The sequence below is a fragment of the Choloepus didactylus genome, chromosome 21 (assembly GCF_015220235.1).
Source record: "Choloepus didactylus isolate mChoDid1 chromosome 21, mChoDid1.pri, whole genome shotgun sequence".
Classification (NCBI taxonomy): domain Eukaryota; kingdom Metazoa; phylum Chordata; class Mammalia; order Pilosa; family Megalonychidae; genus Choloepus; species Choloepus didactylus.
In genome coordinates, this window is record NC_051327.1 from 20,043,181 (window position 1) to 20,070,833 (window position 27,653).

Consider the following 27,653-nt stretch of genomic DNA (forward strand, 5'->3'; position numbering starts at 1 on the left):
TTCCCGCCATCAGACCTCAGCTGGATCCCTAAGGACGTGCACAGGCTCTGGGCTCTTTACCCAGTGGCTGAGGCTGGTATGTACACAGAGGACTGGATCTCGGAACTGCTGCTGCTGGAGCTAGGGAGCTCCAGGCTTGGGTGGTGGCACAGTGTGCCTGGGATCACCATGAGAAGTTGACAGGAAAAGAGAGTTGTGCCATTTTATGAGGAAAACTGGCTAAACTAATGGATAGTGTCTTGCTTTTATGTCTAGTTTAGAATTCTTGTTTATAATCCCATATAGAGTAATGTGGACATTTACGCCTTTTTCAGAAAAGGGTATTGTTCTAGTTTGCTAATGCTGCCAGAATGCAAAACACCATAGATGGATTGGCTTTTATAAAAGTGAGTTTATTTGATTACACAGTTATAGTCTTAAGGCCATAAAGTGTCCAGGGTAACACATCAGCAATCGGGTACCTTCGCTGGAGGATGGCCAATGGTGTCCGGAAAACCTCTGTTAGCTGGGAAGGCACATGGCTCTTGTCTGCTCCAAAGTTCTGGTTTTAAAATGGCTTTCTCCCAGGACGTTCCTCTCTAGGCTGCAGTTCCTTAAAAATGTCACCTTAGTTGCACTTGGGATATTTGTCCTCTCTCAGCTTCTCCGGAGCAAGGGTCTGCTTTCAATGGCCATCTTCAAACTGCAATTCCTCACTCAGCTTCTAGGCATTCTTCAGAGTGTTCCTCTTGGCTGTAGCTCCTCTTCAAAATGTCACTCTCAGCTGCACACTGAGTTTGTTCTGTTTGTCAGTTCATTTATATGGCTCCAGTGACTCAACTTAGACCCACCCCGATTAGGTGGGGCAACACTTCCATGGAAATTACCCAATCAGAGTCATCACCCACAGTTGGGTGGGGCACATCTCCACGGAAACACTCAAAGAATTACAATCTAATCAACACTGCCCACATAAGATTACATCAAAGTTAATGGCGTTTGGGGGACATAGTACATTCAAACCATCACAGGTATCTTCTATTCAGCCCAGGGATTCCAAGGGTGCTTGTATGCTTGTTTCTATCCTAAATACTCTCCTTCAGTCTTGTGCACTCAGTGTAATGGACATTTCTTTTAAGAGGAACTTTGCTTCCTCAGTTCCCAGCTCCCTTTTCCTCCATCATTTTCCACCTTGAGTTTAAATGTTTGTGGACGAGTAATCCATTTTTCCCACCTATTCCCTACTTCTGTGTTGATGGCATTAATCTAGGATGCAGCCACACTTGAGGAAGTGACCGTGGACTTCATTCAGAAAAACATGTGAAGGGAAGTGGTGCTGAGAAGATGACCTTGCTCGTTTTGCTGGATAAGGGCGGTCTCTATGTGACTTAAAATCTGCCTTTTGGCACTCTTCGTTTGCAGTTGTGAATTCTCTGATTGAGGCCAGTTCTATCCCAAAGTCCTTTTTGGAGGGTATCTTATGTTTTCTTCTGGACCTCTTTAACATTTCCCAGCCTGCTCCACTTTGCCCATCTAAAGTGCCCGTGACTTTGCGCCATCTAACTGGTTTGAATCACAAGTCCCTTTTGCTTTCCCATGAACAAGATTCTCATTTTATATTCCATACCTGCTGTGATCAGCCTGGTAGAACACGAGGAAGAGCTGTGGGTCCTCGATCGTCAGGGGATTGAGGACACTGGGGTTGGAAACAGTTTCTGTATAGGTGATTGAGGGAGCAATCCCCAGTGACATGGGAGTGATAAGAACCAGAATACCTCAGCTATTGCACAAGAAACAGACATCTGAGTATTTAGGATGACAGATTCTTTCCAGAATCAGCCTTGTTGAAATGGGGACAGCCAAAAGACTAAGTTTAGTTATTTGTTCAATAATTCATCCAATTCTTTACTGAAATGTTTCACGCCTTTTGGAAGAAGACATAAGAGATAAATAGTTCAGTCCTTGGAGTAATGCAGAATTTCTTAAAGACGACACATGTTAAGTTAGCTTAATGATAACAGTTTTAACAAATAGACCCAAAAAGGTATAACTGCTCAAACACAATAGAAGTGTCTTTCTTGCTCATGTAACAGTTCAAGGCAGGTATGTGTGATTGGTAGGGGGCTCTCCTCCCAGCTGTCAGTGATGGCAGCCCGCCAACTTCAACACATGCTTCAGGAGCACCTCGGGGGTCTCTAACCTAGTCAAGTGGAAGGGAGAAAAGAGCATGGAGTTGTGATGGAAGTTTCCCTCCTGGTATTTTTTCTTTCTTTGATTTAGTGTTTGTGGGGTCCTTCTCTAGTCTATACTTTCCTCCAGAGTTCTGAACAAGTGAGAATTGTCCTTTTCTTTTCGTGGAATCTCTGGGGAGAGGTTTTCAGTAGCTGTTTACATAACCATGTTGATGATGTCACCTCCAGGTTTTAATTTTTTATGTAGAATGTATTATATCCTAAATATAATTTTGCAATTAGATTTGCTATTTTTATACTGAATGATGTTTATACATGTAGATCCAGTCCATTCAAAGTGCTATAAAGTAATTCCATAGAGAAAGAAAGAGAAATGTGGCAAAATGTTTAATTTGGTGAATCTGGGTAGAGAGTGTATAGGAGTTCTCTGTTATTATGTAACTTTTTTGTAAGTTTGAAGTAATTCCAAAATAGAAACATCAGTGCTGATTCAGTATATTAGCAATATGCATTTCAAAAGGGAAATGGGGAAATACCCATGTCACGTCCCAAGGGGCTTTTGCAGCCGAAGGACTAAAGAAAGCACCGGACATGTTCTGAGACATGAGCTTTTATTCAGGGCTTACCTACAGGGTGGGAGGTTGGTCATGTTGCCCTGAATCCAGGGGCTGCTTTGAATGGCAGCGGGTTCAGAGCTCAACGTGAGGATACGCCACAAAAGCAGGGGTGCCGGGAGTGGTTTATAAGGGTTAGGACAAAGGCATTCCAGTGGGTATGAGAGCATAAGTGCAGGAGCAGGGGTCTTGTGACATAAGGAAGGATCGATTGTAGTCAGCAGGGAAGAGGGGAGGATTATAGGTTATCTTGTAGATACTAGTATCTCCGGGAGTTTCAGGGAGGAGGTAAGCTATAGATTATATTTAGTGCTGGAGGCCTGATCCTACAAGGAGAGTAGGTCAAGCCTTAACTGTCAGGTCACGCAAGCTGCTGTGTGCACAGGCTTCAAGGCACTTGGGGAAGGCCCTGGGCCCTGGGATCCCACAGTCTATTTATGACAGTGACATAGATAATTAGCAATGAATTTAACAAGAAAAATCAAAGGACTTACCTCAAAAACTTATATATTGCCAGGAAATTGTCTTTTTGTACTCTATTTCAGAATTTACTTGAGAATTTCAGGTAGTATTTTTGCTTTATAATCACGTGCTCCCTAATTCCCCTATTCTTCCTTTCTACCAGTTGGAGAAATATTGACAAATGAAGAAGCCGTCTTGGTTTATGAGATGAAAGCTGCAAGTGAGAACAGACTAGAACAAGCTTTAAACCGGTCAGGTACTATTGAATCTCAAATGGTGCCCTGCTCATGGCATGAGCTGTATCATGAGGCCACATTCCAAGTGACATTTTACAGTTAGTCAACTCTATAAAAATATGTGAAAACGAAAGCATTTAAACCCCATCCCCTACTGTGGTCCAGTGGAATTCGTCACTGCAGATGCCAGACGCCTCCCACCCGGGAGAGACCCCCACGGAGCTGGTGGCCACCGAGTCTCTCCCGTGGAGGACAGAGGGTCCAGCCATTAGCCAAACGAGAACTCCTGGAGGCAGCTATCGTAGCCTTTCTTCGTGCTCCTTCAGGAAAGCCAAAACTTGAGTGTTTCTTCCTGGTTACCTTCTCTGGACAGCTAACTTGGAGCTCTTGCCATCAGCTAAAGGTTAACAAACATGAACATGAATTGACGTTGAACTTGCCAGTCTGAACTCCTGACCTGGCTCGGTCTCGCCGTGTGGGGGGAAAGCAGTAAGATTCGCCTGGCACTCTAGACACTCTTTTGGGGTGGGGGCTCCTTAGGAGCCCCCGTACCACTGACATCCTTTCTACCAAAGCAAGTTCATTCAGCAGGGCTCCCAGACCAACCTAGTCAAGTTTCCTTGCCCACCTGCACCCCCCACCCCTCACGCACACATCCCTCCACACTTTGTGTTCCAGGAATTCTACTGAAATAAATATTTTCAGTGAAGCAAACAATCTATAGGGAGGCATTTATAAAGGGAAAAGAGGCCTATTTAACTTAGGTGGAAACACAGAAGTGGCACCAAATACAAGCTCCCTTTTTTTTTTTTTTTTTTTTACCCTTGTTTCTTAACAGAAAGTCCTTAGGGCTGTCAACCTGAGCTGTCCAATGCTTTTCTGAGATGAAGGGAACGTCCTGTCTCTGTATCTGCACTGAGCTTGAACTGTGACTTTTAGCTGAGGAGCTTGATTTTTACTTTAATTTTAATGAAATTCAAATGGCCTCATATGGCTGGTGGCTGCCATCCTGAACAGTAAATATTCTTGCCCTTGGGGCAGATGTGGCTGAGGTAGGTGTGTCTCATGTTATTCCTGGGTCCTAACTTAGTTGTGCCCCTCCCCATCTTTCTAGAGCACGGCAGGCCTGGGCGTCTAAGCAGAACAGGTTTCCCACCTGAGCCTGACTTGTCTTCTTAGGCCTGGACCTGCTTTCGTGGATCCCCATCTCCCATGGTGGTTTTATGTGGGGCTCCTCTCTCATTGGCTTATTTCCTCCTCAGTCAAAAGTCTCACCTTCTTTATTTTGCTTAGGGAGATCCAATTTGGCAACCCTTTCTTCTAGCCAGTCCATGCTCACCAGTACAAAAATGCTGATTGTGTATTTTGAACCCAAGTTACAATCTAACACTCACCATGTTCTCCCCATTGCAAAGGGTCAGATTCCCCAATTATATGAGCTGCCACTTGGTTTTTTCTCATTCTCAATAGCACTTATTTAATTGTTTGTTTATACTGGCTAAGAAGTCATGGAATTGGTAAGGGAAAGAAAAGAATAAAATCAAGAAGAAACCAGAAAGGATGAGTAATATGAGAGGGTCTAAATAGCAGTAATTTATAAATGCAAACCTAGGAAGCTGTCTAGGATGTTAGAATAATTTCAAATGGATTTCTTGTTTTGGTGAGCTGTAGGGAGAATAATATAATCAGCTCAACCTATTTAACCCGAACCTAAGAGTATTCTTAGAAGAGCTGTGGAAACAAAAGAGCCATTGCTCCTTAAGGACTAGCAACACCTTTTGAGTACAAGCAATTAATTTGGGAGAGGGGGGTTGTGGAAACAGTGGCAGGGGGACTGGAAAAGAGACACAGAGAAGGGGAGGCAGCCAATAAAGCAGCTACCACCGTGCGTGAATGTGTGTAATCCCATGAGGGAGACTCTGGGAAGCCGTAAAACACAGGCTTTAAAAATGTTGTACACAAGGGAAGACGGTGATCTTGTATTTAGACTTGAATTCCCATCAGCCAGTGGTTGAAGTGTACATAGCAGGAGCAGTGGGCTCTCGTGGTTTCAGAAAAAGCCTGCAGGCAAAGGTAGACAGATACTGCGGGTCAGAAGCAGCACATGGAAGGGGTAAGCCAGAGGGACGGGGGCCAGGGCACCAACAGCATCTGCTCCAAATACGGACTTAGAACTCTCAGGAGAACCTGGCAGCACACTGATATTACTTTGAATGCACTTTAGTAATTCTTAATATTTCACTAGTTGCTAGCGTGAAGCCCTCATATTGTTTTTACAAGTGAGTTCATGTCTTTTTCTATATGAACCAAAGAGAGGTATTCTTAAATCGTTCATAATCCACCAAGTGGTCCCCAGCCCGGGGGGACCACAGGACAAAGCTGCTGGGCCTCCTCCTGCTTTAACTGGACTGGAAGGAATCAGGGGTTCAAGGGAGACTGGACACAACAGTCTATTACATTTTCTGTGAAGCAGTTCTTGGTCACAGCGGGAAAGTTAGCTACAAAAAGGGAGTCCCCACAGAAACAGCATTTCAGTTTTTATTACATTTTAGGAAACAATTAAGTTAAATATACTTGCAGTAGTGGTGAGCCCTGCTCTTTAAACAGTAGTGTTCCCCGTCAGCATCATGCAGATGTCTGTCCTCTGTGAGTCCCCTGATGCTTTATAAAGCTTGTGTGCCAACTGAAAGATTTTCCACATTTGTCACATTTATAGGGTCTCTCTCCAGTATGAATGACCTCATGTCGGTGAAGATTTGTCTTGAAACTAAACGTTTTCCCACATTCTCGACACTGAAAGAATTTCTTCTTGGTGTGGGTTCTCTGATGCTGAATGAGATCTATGTTCCGACCAAAGGACAGCCCACAGTCACACTTGTGGCCGCTCTGTTTAGTGTGGATCTGCTGGTGGCTCACAAGGGTTGAATGCCGACTGAAGGCTTTTCCACATTTGAGGCATTTATGGGGTTTTTCTCCACTGTGGGTGAACTGATGTCGAATCAGGGTTGAATTCTGACTAAACGTCTTCTCACATTCACTACATTTATAAGGTTTTTCTTTGGTGTGAGTCCTCCTATGTTCAACAAGGTAGGAGAACTGCCGGAAGAACTTTCCACAGTCATGACACTGATACGGGTTTTTCTGTGGGTGACACTGTTTATGGGCATTAAGAACCGAATTCTGTTTGAAAGCTTGTCCACATACGTTACACTCAAAGCGATTCTCTGAAGTGTGACTTCTTCGATGGCGGATAAAATCTGCCTTACGCCTCATGACTCTTCTGCACTCACTGCATTTGTAAAATTTTGTAAGAATTGGCTTATGCCTCTCAGGCAGGGGTCTCTGATGGAAAGGTTTTCTGTACTCATCATACCTGCCCCACGTCTCCCTTGTTTGAGGATTCTGATTCTGAGGCAGGTTGTGGTTTGGAAGGAAGCCCTTGTTACAGTCATCACCACCAGCAGGGAACGCGAGCCTGGAGTTGTCCACAGATTCCTGACATGTGTTTAACTTTTCTGAAGATTTCGTGGCCCTTTTCTGTTTCACCACTGATAGCTTGTATGACTCCATTTCTTCAGAAATTTTTTGCTCTGGAGTTAGCTTTTTCATCTTGCATCTGGCTTCAGAACCTGGCCGAATAAAAAGAAAATAGATAAATGACCCATGCTCTATGGAAGGAAAAAAAAAGAAGCCAATCAAATGAAAGATATAAGACAATCAAATGAAACTAAGATGTGCTCACTTTATTACATCATTAATCTAAAGAGACCAAAATGGTGAATGTAGTAGTACTCTTTGTGTCACAACAGAAAGAGCTTTTGGTATCAACTAATCGAACAAAGAATGCACAAGAGTGTGTGCCAGGGAATGTGAGAACAGAAGATCCATTCCAGTATCAGAAAAACAACTCACTCTCAGGTTGTGCCCTGCTGATATTCATCAGTAGTGTCACATAAACGTAGGCGAGGAAGCATCTTATATCTTCTGGATAAGTATTTTTTAACAATTCTGGGTGAAAAAGTTCCTTAAAAAATGGAGAAAGTATAGGACAGAAGAGAAGAATGGGCTAGAACCAAAGAAGTAGGTACAAAAGCTAATTGAATAGAGCAGTGCCTCTCAACCGGGGGTGGTTTTGCCCTCCAAGGGGACATCTGGCAAAGTCTGGAAACATTTTTGATTATTACAAGTGGCAGGGGAGGTGTGCTTCTGGCATCTGGTGGGTGGAGGTCAGTGATGCTGCTAAACATCCTTCAATGCGTAGGACAGTCCCCCACAAAAGGAGTAGAGGGATGTAAAAAGGGGAGGCGGGGCAAGGAGGACATGATCCGTAGGAAAAAAATAGGAATACCGAGGGAACGTGGAAACCAAAATGAAGGTAAGGGAAGAAGAGACAGCACTTAGAAGGATAAGTAATGAGAGTAAAGGAGTTCCTGGGGTGGCCTGAGAGCTGTCACTCAGAGAACACCAGACCAGCTACTTCAGAGAAGCAGTTTATTGCCGGAGGATGAGCTTTGGAGACTTGAAATCAACTCCCAACTCTGTCAGCCTACTAACTGTGTGCCAGCTATCTTACCCTTCTAGTTTCTTCCTCTGGAGAGCGGGGATGATGGTCGTGAGCTTTCCCAGGGCAGCAGGATGGGTAAGGGATCGAGTATGTGCCCCACACCTGGCTCGGGGCCTCACGAGCGTGACTTCCCTTCCTCGCCATTTTCCTCTGTCCCTCCTCCTCACCCACCTGGGCAAGCACTACTGGACGCCTTCCTATTCCCAGCTCTCGGCAGATCCAGCATCCATGGCTCTTCCCAGTGCTCCAGCTGAGAGATGACCTCGGGTTTGGGAAACCTAAATCCTACTCGTGGGGAAGTAAATGGGATGTGGCAGTTAGTGAGTCGCAGAGAGATGTCCCAGAGCTCAGTCTAAACCCCTTCGGTGACAGTGACAAGCAGAGAGACACGACAGTGTCCAGAAGGGCTGGTGAGACTGGAAATAGGCACCATGCACATAGGGCAACCTGTACTGAAAGCCCAAACAATATCTGTACCCACGGACCTGGTACTCTCACTCTTAGAAATACATCCTGAGGAAAAATGAGGACAAAGATTAGTGAACCAGCAATGTTGTGCACAGCGTTCTAGCAGGGCCAAAGTGGAAGTGAAGTAGGTGTCAACAGGGGGATGACTAAATAAAGTAGAGCAAGTTAAGACAGTGAAAGCATAAATGTTAGGCAGACATTAAAAACTCAGGTGTTCCTAGAATATTAATTAAAATAAGAAAATGCTTCCTCTGTATCAGAAAGCAGAATGCAAAACTCATGTATAGCATGATCCAAATTTTGTTTTAAAAAATTATATGCCTTTATAGGAAAAAGTAAACCAAAATATTAATAGTGGTTATTTCTGGGCAGGGGGCCTGCAGATGAGTTTTCATTTCTACTTTATTTGTTGATATACTTTCAAAATTTCTACAATATGCATGTATTATTTTTATAAAAAATAATAGAGTAAAAGATGCAATCTCAAATACAGATGTTTGAGATACAAAATAGTACAAATTTTTCTTGAAAAATCATTTGGTAATATATGATAAGCCCTTAAAGTGCCCATACCCTTTAACTCCAAATTTTCAGTTCTGGGAATATATTCTAGGAAATAATCAGAAATGTATATAAAGATTTATAGTAAGAAACATCCACTGGAACATTATAATACAGAAAATGATAAACCTACAAGCAAACCAACAAACACAACAAAACCAAGCTAAATGTCCTCAAATGGGAAAATGATTAATTATTATGGATCATACAGTGGAATTATACCATGATCACTATTTATGGGAGATGTTAATAATGTAGAGAAAATGCTGATGCTTCAGTATTAAGGTTAAAAGAGATGGCAGAAGTACACATAGAATATGCTCAGCTGCATTTTTTTTTTTAAAGAAAGTTTTTTTTTTATCTTCATTTTATTGAGATATATTCACATACCACGCAGTCATACAAAACAAATCGTACATTCGATTGTTCACAGTACCATTACATAGTTGTACATTCATCACCTAAATCAATCCCTGACACCTTCATTAGCACACACACAAAAACAACAAGAATAATAATTAGAGTGAAAAAGAGCAATTGAAGTAAAAAAGAACACTGGGTACCTTTGTCTGTTTGTTTCCTTCCCCTATTTTTCTACTCATCCATCCATAAACTAGACAAAGTGGAGTGTGGTCCTTATGGCTTTCCCAATCCCACTGTCACCCCTCATAAGCTACATTTTTATACAACTGTCTTCGAGATTCATGGGTTCTGGGTTGTAGTTTGATAGTTTCAGGTATCCACCACCAGCTACCCCAATTCTTTAGAACCTAAAAAGGGTTGTCTAAAGTGTGCATAAGAGTGCCCACCAGAGTGACCTCTCGGCTCCTTTTGGAATCTCTCTGCCACTGAAGCTTATTTCATTTCCTTTCACATCCCCCTTTTGGTCAAGAAGATGTTCTCCGTCCCACAATGCCGGGTCTGCATTCCTCCCCGGGAGTCATATTCCACGTTGCCAGGGAGATTCACTCCCCTGGGTGTCCGATCCCACGTAAAGGGGAGGGCAGTGATTTTCAGCTGCATTTTTTAAAAGCATAGGACCGAAGACTGGAAGAAAATATTCTAGAATATTAACAGTGCTACCCGGGAATGTTTTCCCCTCCTTTTACACTGTTCTATACCTTCCCTGTATTCAATCATGTTCTTATAAGGCTTTAAAAACAGACTATGAACAGTACAAAAACCAGAAGTGAGTGGACAATCCTACAAGAGGTGGTCAAGACTGTGCAAAGAATGTCAGTGGCGTGGGGAGAGGGAGGGGTCAAACAGATGACCCCAGGAAGAAAGGTATTCCTGGGTGCCCAACCCTCAGAGAGGAGAAGGAAGCTCGCATAGGAGGAGACAGCGCTCGGAAAGAGACAAAGGAAGGCTCCTGGGAAGATGGAAGCACTGAAGGTTCAGCAATGAAGTTAAGAATGAATTCCTGGGCACCCACTGGTGCTGCAAATAAGGAAGTTGCTCATTTCCAGAGAGAAGAAAGCAAAAGAGACTTTTTAAAGAGAATAAGAAGCTAGCCTTTGGAATCCAAATTAGCCAGAATCGTTAAGTGCTAGAGATCTTACAGACGTGGAGGACATGGGTGTGGGGGGTGGTGGAGAGCGGATTAAGTGTCTCTGAACTCGAAAACAAAATGCAGCCATTCAGAACTGAGGTCCACAGTCCATTGTCTGAAACCCTTGGGGCCAGATGTGTTTCAGGATTCAGAATTTTTTCTAGATTTCAGAAAGGCAACTTGGCATATATATATTTTATATTATATAACTTCCCAAATAGGATTTGGAGCTGCACCCCCAATCACACTGAGAATTTCTGAAGCTAAATATATAGATACACACACCAAGTGGGACAAATAAGGACCAGGAATAGCTTCATGTCAGATGAAATCAGGTTTTGACACCCGATGATTTCAGGTCAAATGAGTTATAAAAATGTTTCTGTATTTCCAAGCTTTTTCTGATTTTGGAATTGCAGACAGGGGACTGAGGATATGGGTAGACAATCAGGACAGACAGACAAAGCCACGTAAAGACCAGTCATTACCCGACAAGATCAAGTTTCTGTAATTCTCCAGCATCACGTCTCTGTAGAGGTCCTGCTGGGCCCAGTCAAGGTCTTCCCACTCATCCCTGGTGAAGTACAAAGCCACGTCCTCAAAGGACAGCAACTCCTGAAAAAAGGAGAAAACAGCGATTAATTACAACTTTGACTCTTACAGTTACTGTTTGAGTTGTTTTTCTACAGGTGAAACTGAGGTTTGATGAGGTAAGGGACTTAACTTGGCCAAAGTCCCTTGATGAATAAGTAGGGGTTTCAAGGCTTCTGATTCTAAAGCCAGGCACGTTCTGCCTTCTGTACCACAGTCAACACATTTTTTCTGTAGAGGGCCAGATGGTAAATAGTCTAGCCTTGGTGGGCCATTCGCTCTCCACTGCGGCCCCTCAGCTCTGCTGTTACGGCACAGCACAGCCCCAGGCAAGCAAACGGGCATGGCTGTTCCAAAAAAACTTCACAAACAGGTGCAGGCCACTCAGCCTACCTCCGCTCTGTACACTACTCCCTTTATAAATCATATACTTCTATGTTAGATATACAGAGAAAGGAGAAGTGGGTTGAGAATAATAAAATCTGCAGTTGGAGGGGTGCAGGCTGCATGTACTGATCAGGCTACCCTTAGGAAACAGACTGCACGCTCCAGGGAGGTGGCTGAGGACAGGTGAGTGTGCGACTGTGGACAAAGGCAGGGGCAGGCTTCAAGGAAACCTCTCTGGGGAAGCATGACCCACTAGGTCTGAAGGAGTAAGGCAGGAGAGGGGAAGCGGCATCCAAAAAATCATTGGAAAGGGTGCAAGGCTGGGGCTGGGGCCTTGGATGGAGGAACGCAGCCACGGCCACCCTGCAGCCTCACAGAGAGCAGCCTCACTGGGGGAGCAAACACCACCAGCCCTCTGCCCCCTGCCTTCTGTCCCCTCCACCTGCTCCGTCCCGTGGCCAGAAGCCAATAGAAAGCCAGAAGACAAGGGAGCCCATGGATGCTGGATTTCAAGGTCAGCTCCCAGGGTACAGCCTGAGGTGAAGGGTAAAGAGTGGATCTGGAGGGGCAAAGAGAGAGCATTTCTGCACAGTGGGGGTGCCAGAAGTGGACACTGGCAACTGTGGGCTGGGATGGGGGTGCACACTCACACTACTGCAGCCCCTGGGGCAGAGGCCTGCTGCCCAGAGCACTCCTTTCTCTCTGTTTGAGCAGAAGATGGGCAAAAATTCTGTTTCATTTAACTGAGCAGTCATCGGAAACACCCAGCCCCATCCCAAGAAGCTTCAAGAAGCTCTGCTCTGGAGACACAAGCCAGAACCTCCCAAGCTATCAGGCTTTTCTCTCCTTCTCAAGCCTGACTTCCACAGCTGCGGTTTCAGGCCCCCACCCACCACCATCCTGAATGCCCCTCCTCTGACCAGACTTGCCCGCCATCTCCTCAGCCTGCCCCTGTCACCCACCTGCGTTCTCTGCACCTACAAGGAGGCTGACAAGCGCCGGGGGCCACAACGGTTCATGGCCCCTCGAGGCAGCTCCACAGATTGCCCTTTAAGCACCTCTTGCCACTCCACACTCCTCACAACTGCTTGTTCCTTCAGTGAGCATTTACTGAGCACCGGTTAGCGCCAGCCTCTGTGCCATCGGCCAGTAGTGAGCACAAACAACTAGCAAAAGGCCGCAGCTCCTGCCAGGCCACGGGACAGAGCGAGTCGGACTGTGCCCGCCCAACTCTGCGTGAAGGGCTCCTAAGTGCCTGGCCCGTACGGCTCTGGTCCCTGCTTCAGGGAGTGACTCGAGTTAGAGGACAGAGGCAATGGGGGGCTGGGAGGACACTGTGATGGCAGCCTGCTCAGCCCCCAGCCACCATCTTTCTGAAGGCACTGCCAGCTGCTTCCCAGAAAACTGCCCCTGGGCACATGCCCTACTCCCCACACCCTCCCACCGCTGCCCCCTGGGCTTCACGGGCATTTTTACCCACGCCCCCCACCTCCCTCTCACAGGAAAGCATTTCCCCTCTCCCGGCACTCCCTCCTCCTCCCTCTGATTCCACTCTCTCACATCTCCAGGTTCTTGATCCAAGGACAGCTCTCTTCCTTTTCTACATCTGTACCCTCTTTCCACCCCTCCAATGACCCCTGAGCGTAGAAAAATGCTCAGATCTCACCTATCTTTAAAAAGATGCTCCTTACTCCCTCCTTCCCTCTTGTTACCACTCTCTCCCCTTCCCTCACCAGATGGGCCTCCACAAGCAGCCCTGCACCCGCCACCTCCCCAGGCCCTCCCCTGGAGCTGTTCCTCCAAGCACTCACTTGGGAGCACAGGAAGGAGTAACCCAGTCAACCCTACCCAGGAAAGTCAGAGATTTCAGAGAAGGTGACTTTTAAGTTGTCTTAAAATACAAGCAGGTGAATTTGCCTGTGGACGGAGAGAACAACATGTACAAAAGAATGGTAGAATGAAAGAGCACCGTACCCTGGTGTGTGCAGATTCTTTGGCTGTCCGGGAGAGGCTGGAGATGGAGCCCGAAAAGCAGGCAGAGCTTTGCAATCCCCCAGAAAGTGGGGACACACTGGAGCAACATGGTCAAACTGCTGCAACTCACACTCTCTCCTGACCAGGATGGTTCTTTCAGAATCCTTGCAGTGGCCTCCTAACTTATCTCCTGTACTTTTAAATTCAGCTTCTTCTAATTACCCTCCATAATGTTACAAAAATAACTGGGCTTCCATTGTACCTTTTAATCCTAACAGTTCAGAGTTTATTCCTGTATTGTAAGAATTTCTTTACATCTCCACCTCTCCAAATATACTGTCAGCTCCAGCAAGTAAGAGCTTATCTCCCTGAGAATCACTGGTCTCTGTATCTCCCAGCACGAAAGACAGTTGTCTGGTATAAAGTAGGTTCGTGGTAATTGTCATTCATAGGAACAGTGAAGATCATGGAAAGAGCTAAAATTTAGAGACTACTTAAAATGTAACTAGATACTATGCTAAGTGTTTCACATCCCTTATTTCATTTGATCCCAGGACTCTTTGTGGTAGCTACTATCATTACCCGATTTTACAAACAAGGAAACCATGGCCCTGAGAGTTTCTGTGACCTGCTGAAGATAACACATCTAAAAAGTAACAGAACCTGGATCTGAACCTGACTTCAGAGGTTAAGCTCTTTACATCGTGCCAGGAGAGGAAAACCCCCAAAGTGATAAAGATGGTTCGGCCCAAACCAAGGGGTTATTCAGCCTTACCCTGGCAGCAGTGACTGTGTGGGAGGAAGCAGAGAAGGAGCCCAGCTCACCTTCCACCCGGCTGTCAGGAGCACGGCTTCCATGCCCTGGGCTTTTGAGGCAGGACAGGATCCCGGCGGCTAAGCTGAAGGAGAAAAGACAGGGAGTAAGGCCAGCCCTAAGTTGAAGCTCTCTCACTAGGCTAACCTGGGGCAGAGAATTCCAATAGGGTCAACAAGCAGGCCCTCTCAAATCCCTGAGTTTCCAGAAGGTCATCTTTCTTAGTGTTGGAATAGATGATACAATGAAACGAGCTGCAAGTGTAGAAAAGAAGTTCTCTTAGGAATTTCTGAAGCTAGATCAACTTTCAAAGCTTCCATCCAAGTGAACCCACAGCACTGCCCTCCCCAAACAGGGTCAGCTGAGGGTGTAGAAACTATTTTAGTACTGCTCCCTAGGTGTCAGGCTACATCATATACATGGAGGTCATTATAAGTTCAGAGTTGTTACTCTCAAGGATTGTACATAGACAGTGGTATACAGGTGACCTTTGTTTTCTTCTTGTGCTGTTCTGTATTTTCCAAATTCGATGATGAACTTATTCTCACCAAACAAATCCACATATACAACAAATAGGTTTTATCTTTTTCCCTTTGTCTTTTGAAAATAAAATGAACCATCAGTTTGGCACTACTCTCCAAGCTTGACTCCCCTCCCTCAAACCTGGCCTTTTAGCTCTCAAGCAGTAAGGTCATGTCAGGTAATGCCACCGGGCTGCTGCTTTTTCTAAATCTTTAAAGGCTGACATATCCCCAACCCTTCTTCTACTGTATGCCCCCACCCCCACCCCCAAGCAGATATGGGAGGTGTCCTGGGGTCCCACAACACCCTCTAGTTTAGTGATCACTAGACAGACACTCACAGGGTTCAGCAACTGTAACAATAACAGACGCACTTTCTCGCCACCTGCGAATCGCAAAGACACATCTGCGGGACCTCTCAGGTCTCAGGCTCCAGGGCCATTACATGAAGCTGGTCCCGTTGGCACATTCTGCCAGTTAGGACCTCAACACAAATGCCAGGAGCACATCATAAATCCTGATATTTATGTTAAGCAGTTTGCACAAGCTGACATGTCAGCCCCATCACCCCTGTCACCCCCCAGGCAACAGATAATAACACATCTAAAAAGTTAACAAAATCTGTTAGTTTTAATCAACACTTTTATGAACACCAGTTCTCTAGGCTAGAGTACACTAGTTCTCTAGTCCAAGGGTCTGTACCAGGGCTCCAGGCTCCCCAGGAGATCAGTAGCTTTGAGTAGACCAGGCCGGTTGCTTAACTCTTTCCTTACAGGTTTTAGATTAGATTCAGATTTCCTGGGGTTATTACCAGTTCAGTTTAAGAAAAAAAAATTTAAAGTTGTTTATTTCCAATAAAGATTACATGTAATATTAGAAAAAAAAATTTAATCATTCTTAGTTCTAACACACAAAGATAAATACTGTTAATATATTTGTGGGTTTCTTTCTTTTTCTAAAAAACTTACAGTTAAATTCCAAATACATTTTGATTACATAGCATCAGTTACTCATTCCATATATCCCCTAGGGGCAGAAAAGAGACCATTAGTCTGAATTCAAGAAAGAGCTGTCAAAAGACACAAAGTCACCAATATAATCAAAGATGCAGGTTGATTGACAGATAAAATTGCTGGAACAGATTGAGGAGATCTGGGGAAGTTGAGTGGCAGTCTCAAAATAGTGAGCAGGTTTCAGCAGCTTATAAGGACAGTTAGGGAGAGTTACAATGGTTAATTGACATTAACGTCCCTCACTATAGAGGAGGGTCTTATAAGGAGGGGAACCACAGACACTGGTCAGTGTGGTATATCTGTCTATTTCTGATAGGCTGGCTCTACTGGACTGAAACTGGCTCAATGCCAAGTGTTGCTTAAACTGCAGCTTTGCCTGGTGCGTCCTGTTTTTTTTCCAGAACACCCCTGCAGTCAATTGTTTTTGTCTCCTGGAAAGCCCTGTCTCACCTGCAAGGCCCCAAGCAGGCTGCCATCTTATTCTACGTGACATATCATAGGAGAGACATAAGTTGAAAGGAGGCTCAAAGTCAATTCTTTTCTTCCTCCGGCTGGTAGAGGGACATGAGAATAGACCCATTCCACGTTTCTCCTTTCCACAGACCTGTACACTTTAAATTTGGTTTACCCACATCTGGTACAGGGCAGAGGCTCTTGGAGACATGAAGAAAAGTTAGGAGAGGTGTAGACACTTGAAAATATGCTGGCTTGAAAAGGGAAAACGTGGTCCTCGAGCACATGATAGCAGCTGAAGCAACTGTGTGTGTCTTGGCTGAACCCTGCATTGGACCATAAATCAGACAAGTCGGGAGAGGGGCTGATCAGACTAAAGAAGGGGCCTTTCTTTTTCAAACTACATTTTAAAGAAAGCTCCTCACTTCCGGTCCAGGTTCCCTAAAAACACTATTTGGAAGATCCACTGCCTCTTAAGCAAGGAGACACCACAAAAAGTATCTTGACCAATGGCTCCGAGATTGGAGTGGGGGCCTCATCCCTTTCCTTATGGAAACTATATTATCTATTGTAAACCAGGAACTGCGCAATTGGAAGTGAGCATCCAACGTAATCTGAAATGCTACTGCAGATTGCTGTGACCACCTTAAACTTGCATCTCGTTTCCCCCCTGAGAAAAAGAGACAAAATGGAGCTACTATGGCTAAAAGATTTAAAATATTCGGGAGGCCACGAAAGAATTTCCGTTTATGCACGTCTCGGTCCAATAACACAAACTATGAAATACGCATACCATAAAGCAACAACGTTTCTTGGAATCCTGAGCACAGCTGGGCATCAGAAACCAACCGCAAGATAAAGAACTAATAAGCTGTTTGGCCTATAGAACACTTGGAAAGCCTCAAACAGCCACAATCACAATTCTTAATAATTTATGTAATCTTCTTTTTTCCTTTAAAAACCCTTGCTGGAAAACCCCCAAACGGGACACAGTTTGGGTTGCTACCTAAGTCTGTGCTTCCCGAAGTGCAATGCTAGGACCCCAAATAAATGCTTTTGTTGCCTGGCAGCTCACTGTAGTTTCTCGGTGGACACATAACCAAACCATAGTGTTAACCAGGCTTTAATTCGTCGGACTTTGTTCCTCCTCGATGCTGAGGACGTGACTTCACGGAAAAGATTGAAAAGATCGTGCCACAACCCCCCAAGACCGTCTCCAAATGCCCTGTAAGTGCCCCCTGGAAGCCCGACGGCCTCGCGAAGTTACACCTTCCGCCGATCCCATCAGTTACCTTCTCCCTAACCTGCTCGGCGCCTGCGCCGCTTCCTCCCGGGAGCCCTCCGTGTGGCCCTCCGCATTCACCTGGGCTTCCTCCCGCGGTTCCCGGGCCGGACTGGAAGTCTGGCCGCCGACTCTGCTCTCCCTCCCACCCGCCGGCCCGAGATCGCGAATGGGGAGGACTCACCGATCAGCCTCCGGTCACCTCCCACGCCTGCCGTCCTCCCCGTCCAGCGTCCTCTCTAGGAAGCGCGGAGGCTTCGCAACTCTATGGTCCGGTGGGTGAGAGCAGCGGCCCCGCGTCTCCCGACCCCGACCCCGCCCTCCTGGCCTGGGCCAATCAAGGCCGCTGAGAGGCGGTGACTCGGCCGGCTGGGGCTCACGTGACTGAAAGGCCGCGCCCACCCTGGCTGTCAAGTGTAGGCGTAAAGCGTTGGTTTCCCAGCCCGGGAGGGTTCACCTGCGGGCCTTGAAAATGCTAATGAGAGCCCCGCCTACAAGCCTATTGTATTAAAATGTCTAGTAGCGGTGGGGCGCTGGCGCGGTGGGTATTTTTAAAAGCTGCTGTGAATCTGATGTAAGACAACCAACTTTTTACAGTTCCCTTCCAGACCAGGAAGCATAATATATAATGAATTGTTATACACATGTATAATAAAATATGAAATTATATATTTTCCTGTGTTGTTTACTTTTCTGTTACATGAATGCTGTTATTTAAACAACAATAAGACTAGTTAACAGTGGTAATTAGTTGTAGGCGTATAATATGTATGAGAAAGCATGATAGTTTAAAAATGCTTCCGCTGATTTATCTTAACTCTTTTAAATTCTTTATTGGATATTTACATATTGTAGGTTATACTGTGCATATTCAATATATGCACATGCAAGACATTTAAAAAATGAGACAGTAAATATAATAGTACTAATTAAGTAGATATTACTTACATTTAATAAAAAATAACAATGACATATTTCTTGCTGTCCCACGATGCAATAGGATGTTTTTACTTTTTTTGCTTTCTTTTCCAATAATACTTCTCTGAACTGCCAGCAAGCCTTTGACACATCCCTCTTTATGTAGAGGAAAAAGTGAACGCTGACAAAAGTAGAATTCACTTTGACTGGCAGCTCTGCTCTTATCAAACCTTCCTCACACTGACTCCTGGTGTCAGTCCAATGTGATGATAACATCAAGCTAAGTATCCTCTTACCAACAGAGAAATAACAAACTAAGCTGCAAGGCAACAGAAGCATTTATTGGGGGTCTTAGAATTGCAATTTGGGAGCCACGGATTCAGGTAGCAACCCAAATGGTGTCCTGTATTGGCATTTCCAGGCAAGGGTTTTTACAGGGAAAGAAGATTTAGTCAAGTTGTTTGTGGTAGGTGGGTATTTGGGTTACTCCAGTAGTCCTTCAGGTTAGAGAGTTAACTGAGTTCTTTATCTTGTGGTTTGTTTTATGGTCCAAATGTCCTTGGGGTTTCAAGGAACACTGTTGCTTGAGGCTTTGCATAGTTTGGCAATTTGTGATCTCTGGCTGAGACCCGCATAAGAGTAACCTCCAGAATGACCTCCCAACTCCATTTTGAATCTCAGCATTGGTAACTCTATTTTGTTTTATTCCTTTTAACATTTCCCCCTTTTGATCAAAATCTTTCTCCAAAAGCGTTGCTGATCAACAGTTGGTATTGTCAACAAAAGAATTAACTGGGAGCCCTTTGGTAAAGCAAGAAGGAAAGTTTTATTGAGCAAGAGCAGCATGCAGTCAGAGCAGCACCAAATGGTTTCTGTTCAAAAGGCTAGGCTGTGGGAGGGGCTTATATGGCTGTTCAGGAAATGGGTGTGTGTGTAAGGGAGTGCATGGGACAATCAGGGTAGAGTGTTCTTGGGCAATGGTTGACTAATCAGTAAATTGCAGCGACAGGATGTTTGTGCAAGATCTGGCCATCTGGTAACTGCAACAAGCTCTCTGTTGCCAGCTTTGGCTTGTTTGCTGAAATTCCTTCTTCACAGGGGCAGGACTCTGTCATCACTGCAAAGGATTAGCTCAGTTGGCCTCCATTTCTTCCTCATAGTTCTCTACATACCTGAGTGCTCAAGCAAATCAAGGTGGTTAGTAAAGTCATTTATCATCCCATTTTCACATTCCCTCCTTTTGGTCAAGGGAGTCCTTGGACTCCCTGAAGACCTAGATGTGACAGGCTGGTAACTTAGATCTATGGGGGATAAAGGAAAAAGCCTGGTAGCTTTGATGCGTTGTGACATGAAATTGGTAATGATTTGGATGAAGATGGGTCCAAGGAATAGGAGGATGACTAGCATGATTAGCAATAAGACTAGAGAATACAGTCAAGAACCTTTGGGCAAAAAGCCTTTGACTCCTAGATGTCTTCAGGCCGCTGATTTATGGCAGGAAGCCATCTTGCTCATTTGTAGATCTCTTGGATATTGGTCTCTACTTGTCCAGTGGGTTGATCCAGGTGCAGCAGGATGCGTTGGCAATGGCATAGACATCTCCTTCTTCTGCTAGGAGATAATCTAGGGCTAAACAGTTATCTTTTACAACTGAAGCAAGGGAGTTTAGGGAGGTGTGGAGTCCTTGGAGGGCTTTGCCCATGTGTGAAGCTGTCTGTTCAAGGGTTGCAGTGAAGTTGTGATGAGTGTATTCATAGTAGGCAAAACCTCCCCAGGGAGCGATTAGGCCAGCAAGTGTGCAAACACCAGCAAGGATTAGGCCTAGGACTCAGCAGTGACAGGGGTGCAACTGTAAGGTGAAGTTGAGCCCATGAAATTGAAAATTGGGGTAAAACAAATGTCTGATGGTACAATGTCCAGTAAACGGAGCGCTACTAATACAAGGGAAACTGAGGGTTCCCTTTGTGGAATTACAGAAGAAAGAGTATCCGCTAGGCAGGCAATGGGTGGAGCTGTTGAGAATAGTAAAGGAGAAGTTATATGCTGTGTATGCTGGGGGGGCGGGGCGGTTACAGGAGGTCCAGTTTGTTACAGTGGGAACTTTGCCGATGGGGGTAGTTGTTGGAAGACTGTAGCATTGGCCACCAGGGGTGTGAACTGTGGGTGGATGGCCACCTGGGAGAAGGCTGATTTTCAGTGGGACTGTTGGAGTCCTGATTTGAGGTAGAAGCAGAGGAAGTTTGGTGCGATTCTTGGGAGGATAATTTGTATTCTGGGGGGTATGGGAGGGGTTCCATGGGCTGAGTTAAAGGTGGGCCTCTGAGAGATGTTTTTTAGGGGATTTCCAATAGGGGTTGGGAAGGAAAGATGAGGATTGTTAAAGCAAATCCAACAGTTAAGTCCTTTCCAGCAGCCACTGTTTGAGACAATCGAACAATGGCATTGTTAGTCCAGGAGCATACACGGACAGGACTAAGTACTAGGGTGAGGAAAAACATGAGAGGATTTGAAGCTTGGTTATTCATTATGAAGTAGCTTAGCTGGACAAAGGAAGAAGGGAGAATAGATATGGAAAAATAAAGTTTTCTAGGACCCATATAAGGGTAGTAATACTAAGCATGGCTAGGATAAGGTAGCAGGGCCAGCAAGGGTTTTCTTCTCTCTGGGAGAAGTATGCATTAGTTAAACAATTTGAATTAAAAAGAATTTTAAATATACTCAGCCCACATCCAGGATCTTGAGCAAGCTCTCTGCTTCTGATGTCATCGGCTTCTATTCAGCCCTCATCTGGAGTCTCGGGAAAGCAGTCTGCTCTTGATGCCAGCGGCTTCTGGACTTTATTAAATCATAAGGTTAGATCTCTGTTAGGCTCAGATGTCCAGGCAGAGGGTGGAGCGTTAGGTGTGACAGATGTATCCAAGATTCAACATCCTTCAGCTTTGCTGCAGTGGAGGTGGTTAGAAGTAGAGGAAGAATAGTAGTGTTTTGCATAGAGGACAAAACCCTAATAGTCAAGGTTATGCAGTTACGTTCAAAGTCATCACAGGTGGTTTCAGGAAGGAAGGTGGCAGTTGAGTGTCTTAACTTGCTTAACTATAAGATTTGGGTTACCAAGGCGGCCTGCTTCAAGGTTTGCAAGGTGACTGGCAGAAAAATGTTGGGTGTAGTGGCTTGAGTAGGGCTTCTATGGCATGGGGAACAAACATTGTTAATGAGATTCCATGGTGACCTCGGATACTGCATTCACCATTTGGCAGTAGCACTTATTGCTCGAAGGCGGAGGGGGGGCCCTTGGCAACAGCATCCAGGGTCTTGCTGTAGACGACGGTGGGTCAAAAATGTCCTACATGTTTTTGGGTTAACAACCCACATGCATTCCCTCCTTTTTCAGTCACAAAAAGGAAAAAGGGAAGAGAATAATGTGAAAGTCCGAGGGAAGGTGGGTTATGAGGGCATGTTGAAGATCTTGAAAGTGTTGGGTCGGAGTCGTTCAAGAATCCACACGACGCAGTGAGTCAAAGTTTAAGTATAAAGTTTAAGATTTATTAGAGGCAGAAAGCAGGGGGGAGTCAGCAAAAAGAAAGAAAATGGCTCCAGCTCTCTTTCTGAGAGCGGCATTTTTAAAGAAAAAAAACCACATGGGGAGGGAAGGGTGTCCTGTGCTATGAGTGGGTAAGGGCTTATCAACTTCTGAGCTGATTGGTTGCTAGGGTTCTAACACACTACTCTTCTTTGATGTGCAGCTGTATTATCTATGTGGAGGAAGCAGGCCTTTTGGCTTGTTTGTGATCATTCATCTTATGGACCTATCTGATCTTGCCTTATCTGCCCTTTTGGGGTCGAGGTGCCACTAAGACTGGGATTTCTAAAACAGCCTTCAACCCTTAGTTTATGGTGCACCTGGTTTCTATGAGATAAGCTGTGGGGCCCCTGGATCAGACATTCCTTCTATATGTTAGACTCTTTTTTCTGGGGTCTGACAGAAAGGAAGTTAAAGCAGGGCCTTTGAGAGTAAAGGGTTCTTGGTGGTCATTCTTTAAGAGTTCATACAGAGGTCAGGCAATTACTAAATGTTCAGGGATCCATAGCCAGCAGTACCCAGTAAGTCCTAAAAGTGCTCTAATTTGCTGTTTAATGGTAGGTGGGGGGAAGCATAAAATTCCTTTGAGACGTGCTTGGTCCAAAGAAAGCCCATTAGAAGCTACAATATGTCCTAGAAACTTGATGGACAATTGTGGCCTTTCTTGGAAAGCTTTGTATCCTTCATTGGCTAAAGCAGTTAGTAGACGTAAAGGGCCTTTTAGATGGGGGTCAGCAGGGAAGAGTCTTTTAGACACACATTGTGAGAGAGAGAGCAGAGCAGTAGTTCATCTACATATTGCAAGAATGTGGATCCCATGAAAGGTCAGATAGATTGTGATGAAGAATTTGGGGAAAATAGAAAGGGGATTCAGTGTATCCTTGAGGAAGTACAGTCCAGGTATATTGACAATTATCCCAGGTGGAGGGAAAAAGTACTGGCTTTCAGGACAGATTTTGACAAAGAAAAAGGCACTATGGATGTCAACGCAGATAAAGAATTTAGACTCAGGAAGGACGAGGTTATGAAGGGTGCGGGGATTTGGCACAATGGGAGTTTGGGGAATTACAATGTAATTAATGGCTTGGAGATCATGGATGAGCCGCCATCTGGGGCCATTAGGCTTTTGAACAGGAAAAACCAGGGTGTTACAGGAACTGGTGCAAGGGATGCTGACACCTTTGGAGAGGAGTTCCTGAATGATAGGTTGGGCACCTTTGATGGGCAACAAGCTGAGAGGGATTGGGGTATGGAGGGAGGGGGTTTATTGGTTTTGAATTGTATGGTGATGGGGAAGCACTGGACACTTCTCCAATATTGGTAACATTGAGGGCCCACAGTTTAGAGGGAACAGAGAGAAGGGCATCAGGTGCGGGAGGCATTTGACCTGCCATCTGGACACACATGAGAGGGTATGAGGATGAACTACAACGGTTATTAGAGACAGTGAGGACAATCTGGCCTTTCGTTTGAAATTCAATGGACACAGGAAATTGCGATAAAAAGTCACAGCCTAGGAGGCAGAGTTAGGAGAGAGTAGAAAAGGGTGAGTTCCTTTAAGTCCTCCAAGTACAAAGGGAAGAGGCTGGGAAACAGAAACAGAGAGGACGATTGGGAGTCCCCACTATAGTGATGGTTTGTGTACTCTGAGGGGGCTCATGGGGCAACAGAGTGGGGTTGAGGAGAGACGAGTAGCCCCAGAGTCTACAAGAATGGAAAGGGGGCAGCCGCAGACAGTTATTGCAACATCTCCAAGAGACATAACAGAGACATACTGACCTAGTAGACCCCTATTTCCTCAGAGCACCTGTAAGCACTGTTTCGGTTTGCTAAAGCTGCTGGAATGCAATATACCAGAAATGGGTTGGCTTTTTCAATGGAGATTTATTAGGTTACAAATTTACAGTTCTAAGGCCATGAAAATGTCCAATTAAGGCATCAAGAGGAAGATACCTTCTCAGAAGAAAGGCTTCTGGGGTTCCTCTGTCACGTGGGAAGGCACATGGTGACTTCTGTTGGTCCTTCCCTTCTGAGTTCTGGTTTCAAAATGGCTGTCTCCAAAAGACTCAGGTTTCTCTCTGAGCTCTCTGAGTTTCATTTGTCTTTTATCCTCTCACAGAGGACTCCAGCAAGGGGATTAAGACCCACCTTGAACGGGCTGGGTCACATCTCCATGTTGTTGTTCCCACTCAACAACAGGTCTGCCCCCATAGGCATAGATTAAGAGAACATGGCCTTTTATGGGGTACATGACAGCTCTAAACCAGCATAAGCACCTATAAGGAGGTTCAACAAGTAGTGGGGGAGGGATGAAATAGGAACAGAGTGGCTCCTTTGGGTAAAACTTCTTTGGACCCTCATTTTCCAGACTCTGGGATGCTTGCAATATGGCAAAACCCTACTTTAGGGGCAGACAGTTCTTTGCCTCCTCAGGGTGGTGGCATGGCCAGCTGGGGAGCTCTACTTTGCTTGGCATGGAGTTGGCTTAGTTGCAAACTTAGGACCTTATTCTTCTTCTCTAAATGCTACATTCTAAGAGAGTCTTGAAATACAGCTATGGTTCAGAGCAAAGATTGAATGTCTAAGGTCTGCCAGTTGAGGGTGTTCTATGTGACTAAGGCAGAGACTTCTAATAACATGCAATGACAATTAATCAAAGCTCTGGGGTGGCTGTGAGTTAGTTCAGAGTTAGCATCATAACTTTCAGTGAACCAGGAGCAAAACTCATAAATAGAATCCCCTTCTTTTTGCTTGACTGCCCAGACTTTTGAAAGGTCAACAGGCTGGGGTAAGGCAGTTTTTATGGCATCTAGAAGGACATTTGAAATATGTTGTGCCATTTCTCAATGTTCATCAGGTGTCCAATCATATTTGAAATAAGAATTAAAGCCTGAAATGCCTGTAGAGACAGACCAGCCCTACAGCCAACTGGGCTAGTTGAAACAAATCAGGAATGCCTAGCTTGTAGGTGAGACAAAGTATTCTGAATTGGTGCTGAAAGCTGTGGGATCCTTTCACTGGTGGGGGGTACATTTAGCAAAAGCGGCAAGTTCACTCCGAGTTAAAGGAATAAAAGAATATCAGGGAACAGTGGACTCACCCTCAAGCAGACTCTCAACTGTTCAGGACTTGATTTTAAAGGGAACATTGGGGAACGGTGGGGGTGCCAGGGTCAGATGGGCAAGATTGAGGTGGTGCAGGGGGACAGTTGGGTCTGAGGAGAGGTGGGTAGACGGGCCTGCGTGGCACAGGGGCAGGAGGAGATAAAGCAGACGCAGAAGCAGCAGGGGTAGCAGTGAAGGCACATTTTACTTTCAGTTTGCTAAACTAAATTGTGGGTTTGCTTTTCTAAATTTTTTAATGTTTCATTAACTGATTCTAACTGAGCCTTACGTATCCTCTTAGTAGTCTCTAGGAACCATTTGTTAAAAGTATCTCATTCAGCAAACTCTGTTTTAAATTGGGGGCTGTCAAATTTTTCCCTGAGATAATTAAGTTTGGCCCAATCAAAACAGCTCCATTGCAACTGTGAGAGTTTAGGCTCATGAGGTTAATTTAACAAATTTATAAAGATAGCTGCAACTATTAACACCAGAATTCTTATACATATATTAAGTGGCCGTTAAGATAGGAGGTTTCCCTAAGGGAGCCTCAGTTGACTGTTTATTACCCATTTCCCCATGAGTAATAAAACAAAACAGAATCAACAAAACAGGGAGCTCTTACCTGGCAGTTCAGTAATGAATCCACAAAAGCATTATCAGGCTACTTGCTCAACAAAACAGATTTTGACCTCAACTGAAAGAAACAGTAGTTCAAAGATCCAAGTTGGAGTTTCTGACTCACTTCACTGATGGCCCGGAGAGGACAGAGCACAATGGGCTCCTCCGGTACTGTGCTCGTGTCTGGGACGGAGGCAGACTGCTGATGGAGTTCTCAATCGGATCCCACTTCTGACGCCAGAAATGTCAATGAAAGAAATAACTAGGAGAGTTTCTGTAGAGCCAGAAGGGAAGTTTTATTGAGCAAGAGCAGCATGCATGTGAAGCAGCACCAAATGAGGGTCTCTGCTCAAAGGCTAGGCTGTGGGAGTGGCTTATACGGCTGTTCAGGAAAGGGAGGGGGTGAGGGAGTACATGGCTCAATCGGGGCAGAGTGCCCTTGGGCAATGGTTGATAATCAATAAACCGCAGCAACAGGATGTTTGTGCAAGATCTGGCCATCTGGTAACTGCAGCAAACTCTCTGTTGCCAGCTTTGGCTTGTTTGCTGGAATTCCTTCTTCACAGGGGCAGGACTCTCTGTCGTCACCACAAAGGATTAGCTCAGCTGGCCTCCATTTCTTCTTCATAGTTCTCTGCATACCTAGGAGCACAAGCAAATCTCAAGTAAAGTAAAAGTAAAGTCATTTATCATCCTGTTTTCACATGACCCAGGGAGGGTCATGTCCCATGTAAGGGGGACAGTAGTGAGTTTATCTGCAGAATTTGGCTTAGAGAGGGGCCATATTTGAGCAACAAGGAGGTTTTCAGGGGATGACTCTTAGGCATTAATTAGGCTTTGTTTCATCATTATAGAAATAAGTTTTAAAAATGCAAGTTTCAAGATCAAGTGTTTGGCTCATTAGCATAACTCTGGAGGTAGCTGCAGCTGTTATTCTGGAGAAGAGATAAAGAATGAAACATTTTTGGGTTATAAAACTAAAAGGATTAGCGAAGTTTGAAATATGTTGTGACTTTAGTCTCCCCGAGATCTAAGATTTAGCCAACTAAATAAGTGCCTATGGGTATGTCTAATAACTGTGGCCCTTCTGAGGATCAGTGTGAATTAGAATAGACCCAGCAATTTGATAGATTGCCTGGGTCAGCAGTCCTTTGTTTGGCTGGAAAAAAAGGGTGGTGAATGGCAAGGGACCAGGAGGAGAGAGTAAAGGCGAGAATGAGGAGTTTAAAAGGGGTAGGATTCATTGTGGGATGGACAAAAATGGACTGTTGAGGGAGGAATAAAAATGTAAGGGAGCTAATAGGATAATAATGAAGATTAAGTAGTGTTACTGCATTCATTTCAGTCTTGGTTCTTGGGTTAGCCGTTCACATTAAATGCGTTCTACTTCTGGGTGACTTAAGCCTAAGATTACCAGGAAGTATTAATCATACAGGCTTGGTCCCAGGCCTTGGGATAGCTGTCTGCATCAGATGCCATCTACTTCTGATCCTTGGTAATTTTGAGCTTTAGGTCCACAGTAAGAATGGATTTCCAGGCAGGGCTAGGAGCTTTCGTTAAATGAGAAATATGAACCCAAGAATCAACACCTTCTAATTTAGCTGCACATGGGTTAAAAATACCTAATAGGGTACCTTCCAGTGATGTTGGAGTGCATTTTTATGGAGGTGTCTTCTCTAATATATGAAGTAGTCAGGCTGAAGATTGCGGTTTTGAATATCTTTGTCTCCTGGGAATGTGCCGTGAAAGAATTGTACTACTAGAGTTTCG

The 27,653-nt window shown here is 44.9% G+C and overlaps 1 protein-coding gene and 1 long non-coding RNA gene across 7 annotated transcripts; both read right to left on the reverse strand.

The window, feature by feature from the left end:
• Window positions 1–5,285: 5,285 nt before the first annotated feature.
• ZNF789 (zinc finger protein 789) lies at window positions 5,286–17,900 on the reverse strand. 6 transcript variants are annotated; one of them, XM_037814877.1, is made up of 6 exons: window positions 17,848–17,900; window positions 14,406–14,479; window positions 11,117–11,243; window positions 8,219–8,332; window positions 6,062–7,112; window positions 5,286–5,544 (listed from the first exon to the last, which is right to left on the reverse strand). In XM_037814877.1, the coding sequence occupies exons 2-5, from the start codon at window positions 14,436–14,438 to the stop codon at window positions 6,109–6,111; spliced, it is 1,278 nt and encodes a 425-aa protein (XP_037670805.1). In that variant the 5' UTR covers window positions 14,439–14,479; window positions 17,848–17,900; the 3' UTR covers window positions 5,286–5,544; window positions 6,062–6,108. The 6 variants fall into 6 exon arrangements, with proteins under 6 accessions (XP_037670805.1, XP_037670802.1, XP_037670804.1 ...); XM_037814874.1 differs by lacking the exon at window positions 5,286–5,544 and having other exon boundaries at window positions 6,008–7,112; XM_037814876.1 differs by lacking the exons at window positions 5,286–5,544; window positions 17,848–17,900 and adding an exon at window positions 17,745–17,810 and having other exon boundaries at window positions 6,008–7,112.
• Window positions 17,901–19,730: 1,830 nt separating this feature from the next.
• On the reverse strand, window positions 19,731–27,653 carry LOC119517859. Its single transcript, XR_005213645.1, has 4 exons — window positions 27,518–27,653; window positions 25,888–26,525; window positions 21,300–21,523; window positions 19,731–19,753 (listed from the first exon to the last, which is right to left on the reverse strand). It is a non-coding gene; the product is annotated as an uncharacterized LOC119517859 (long non-coding RNA).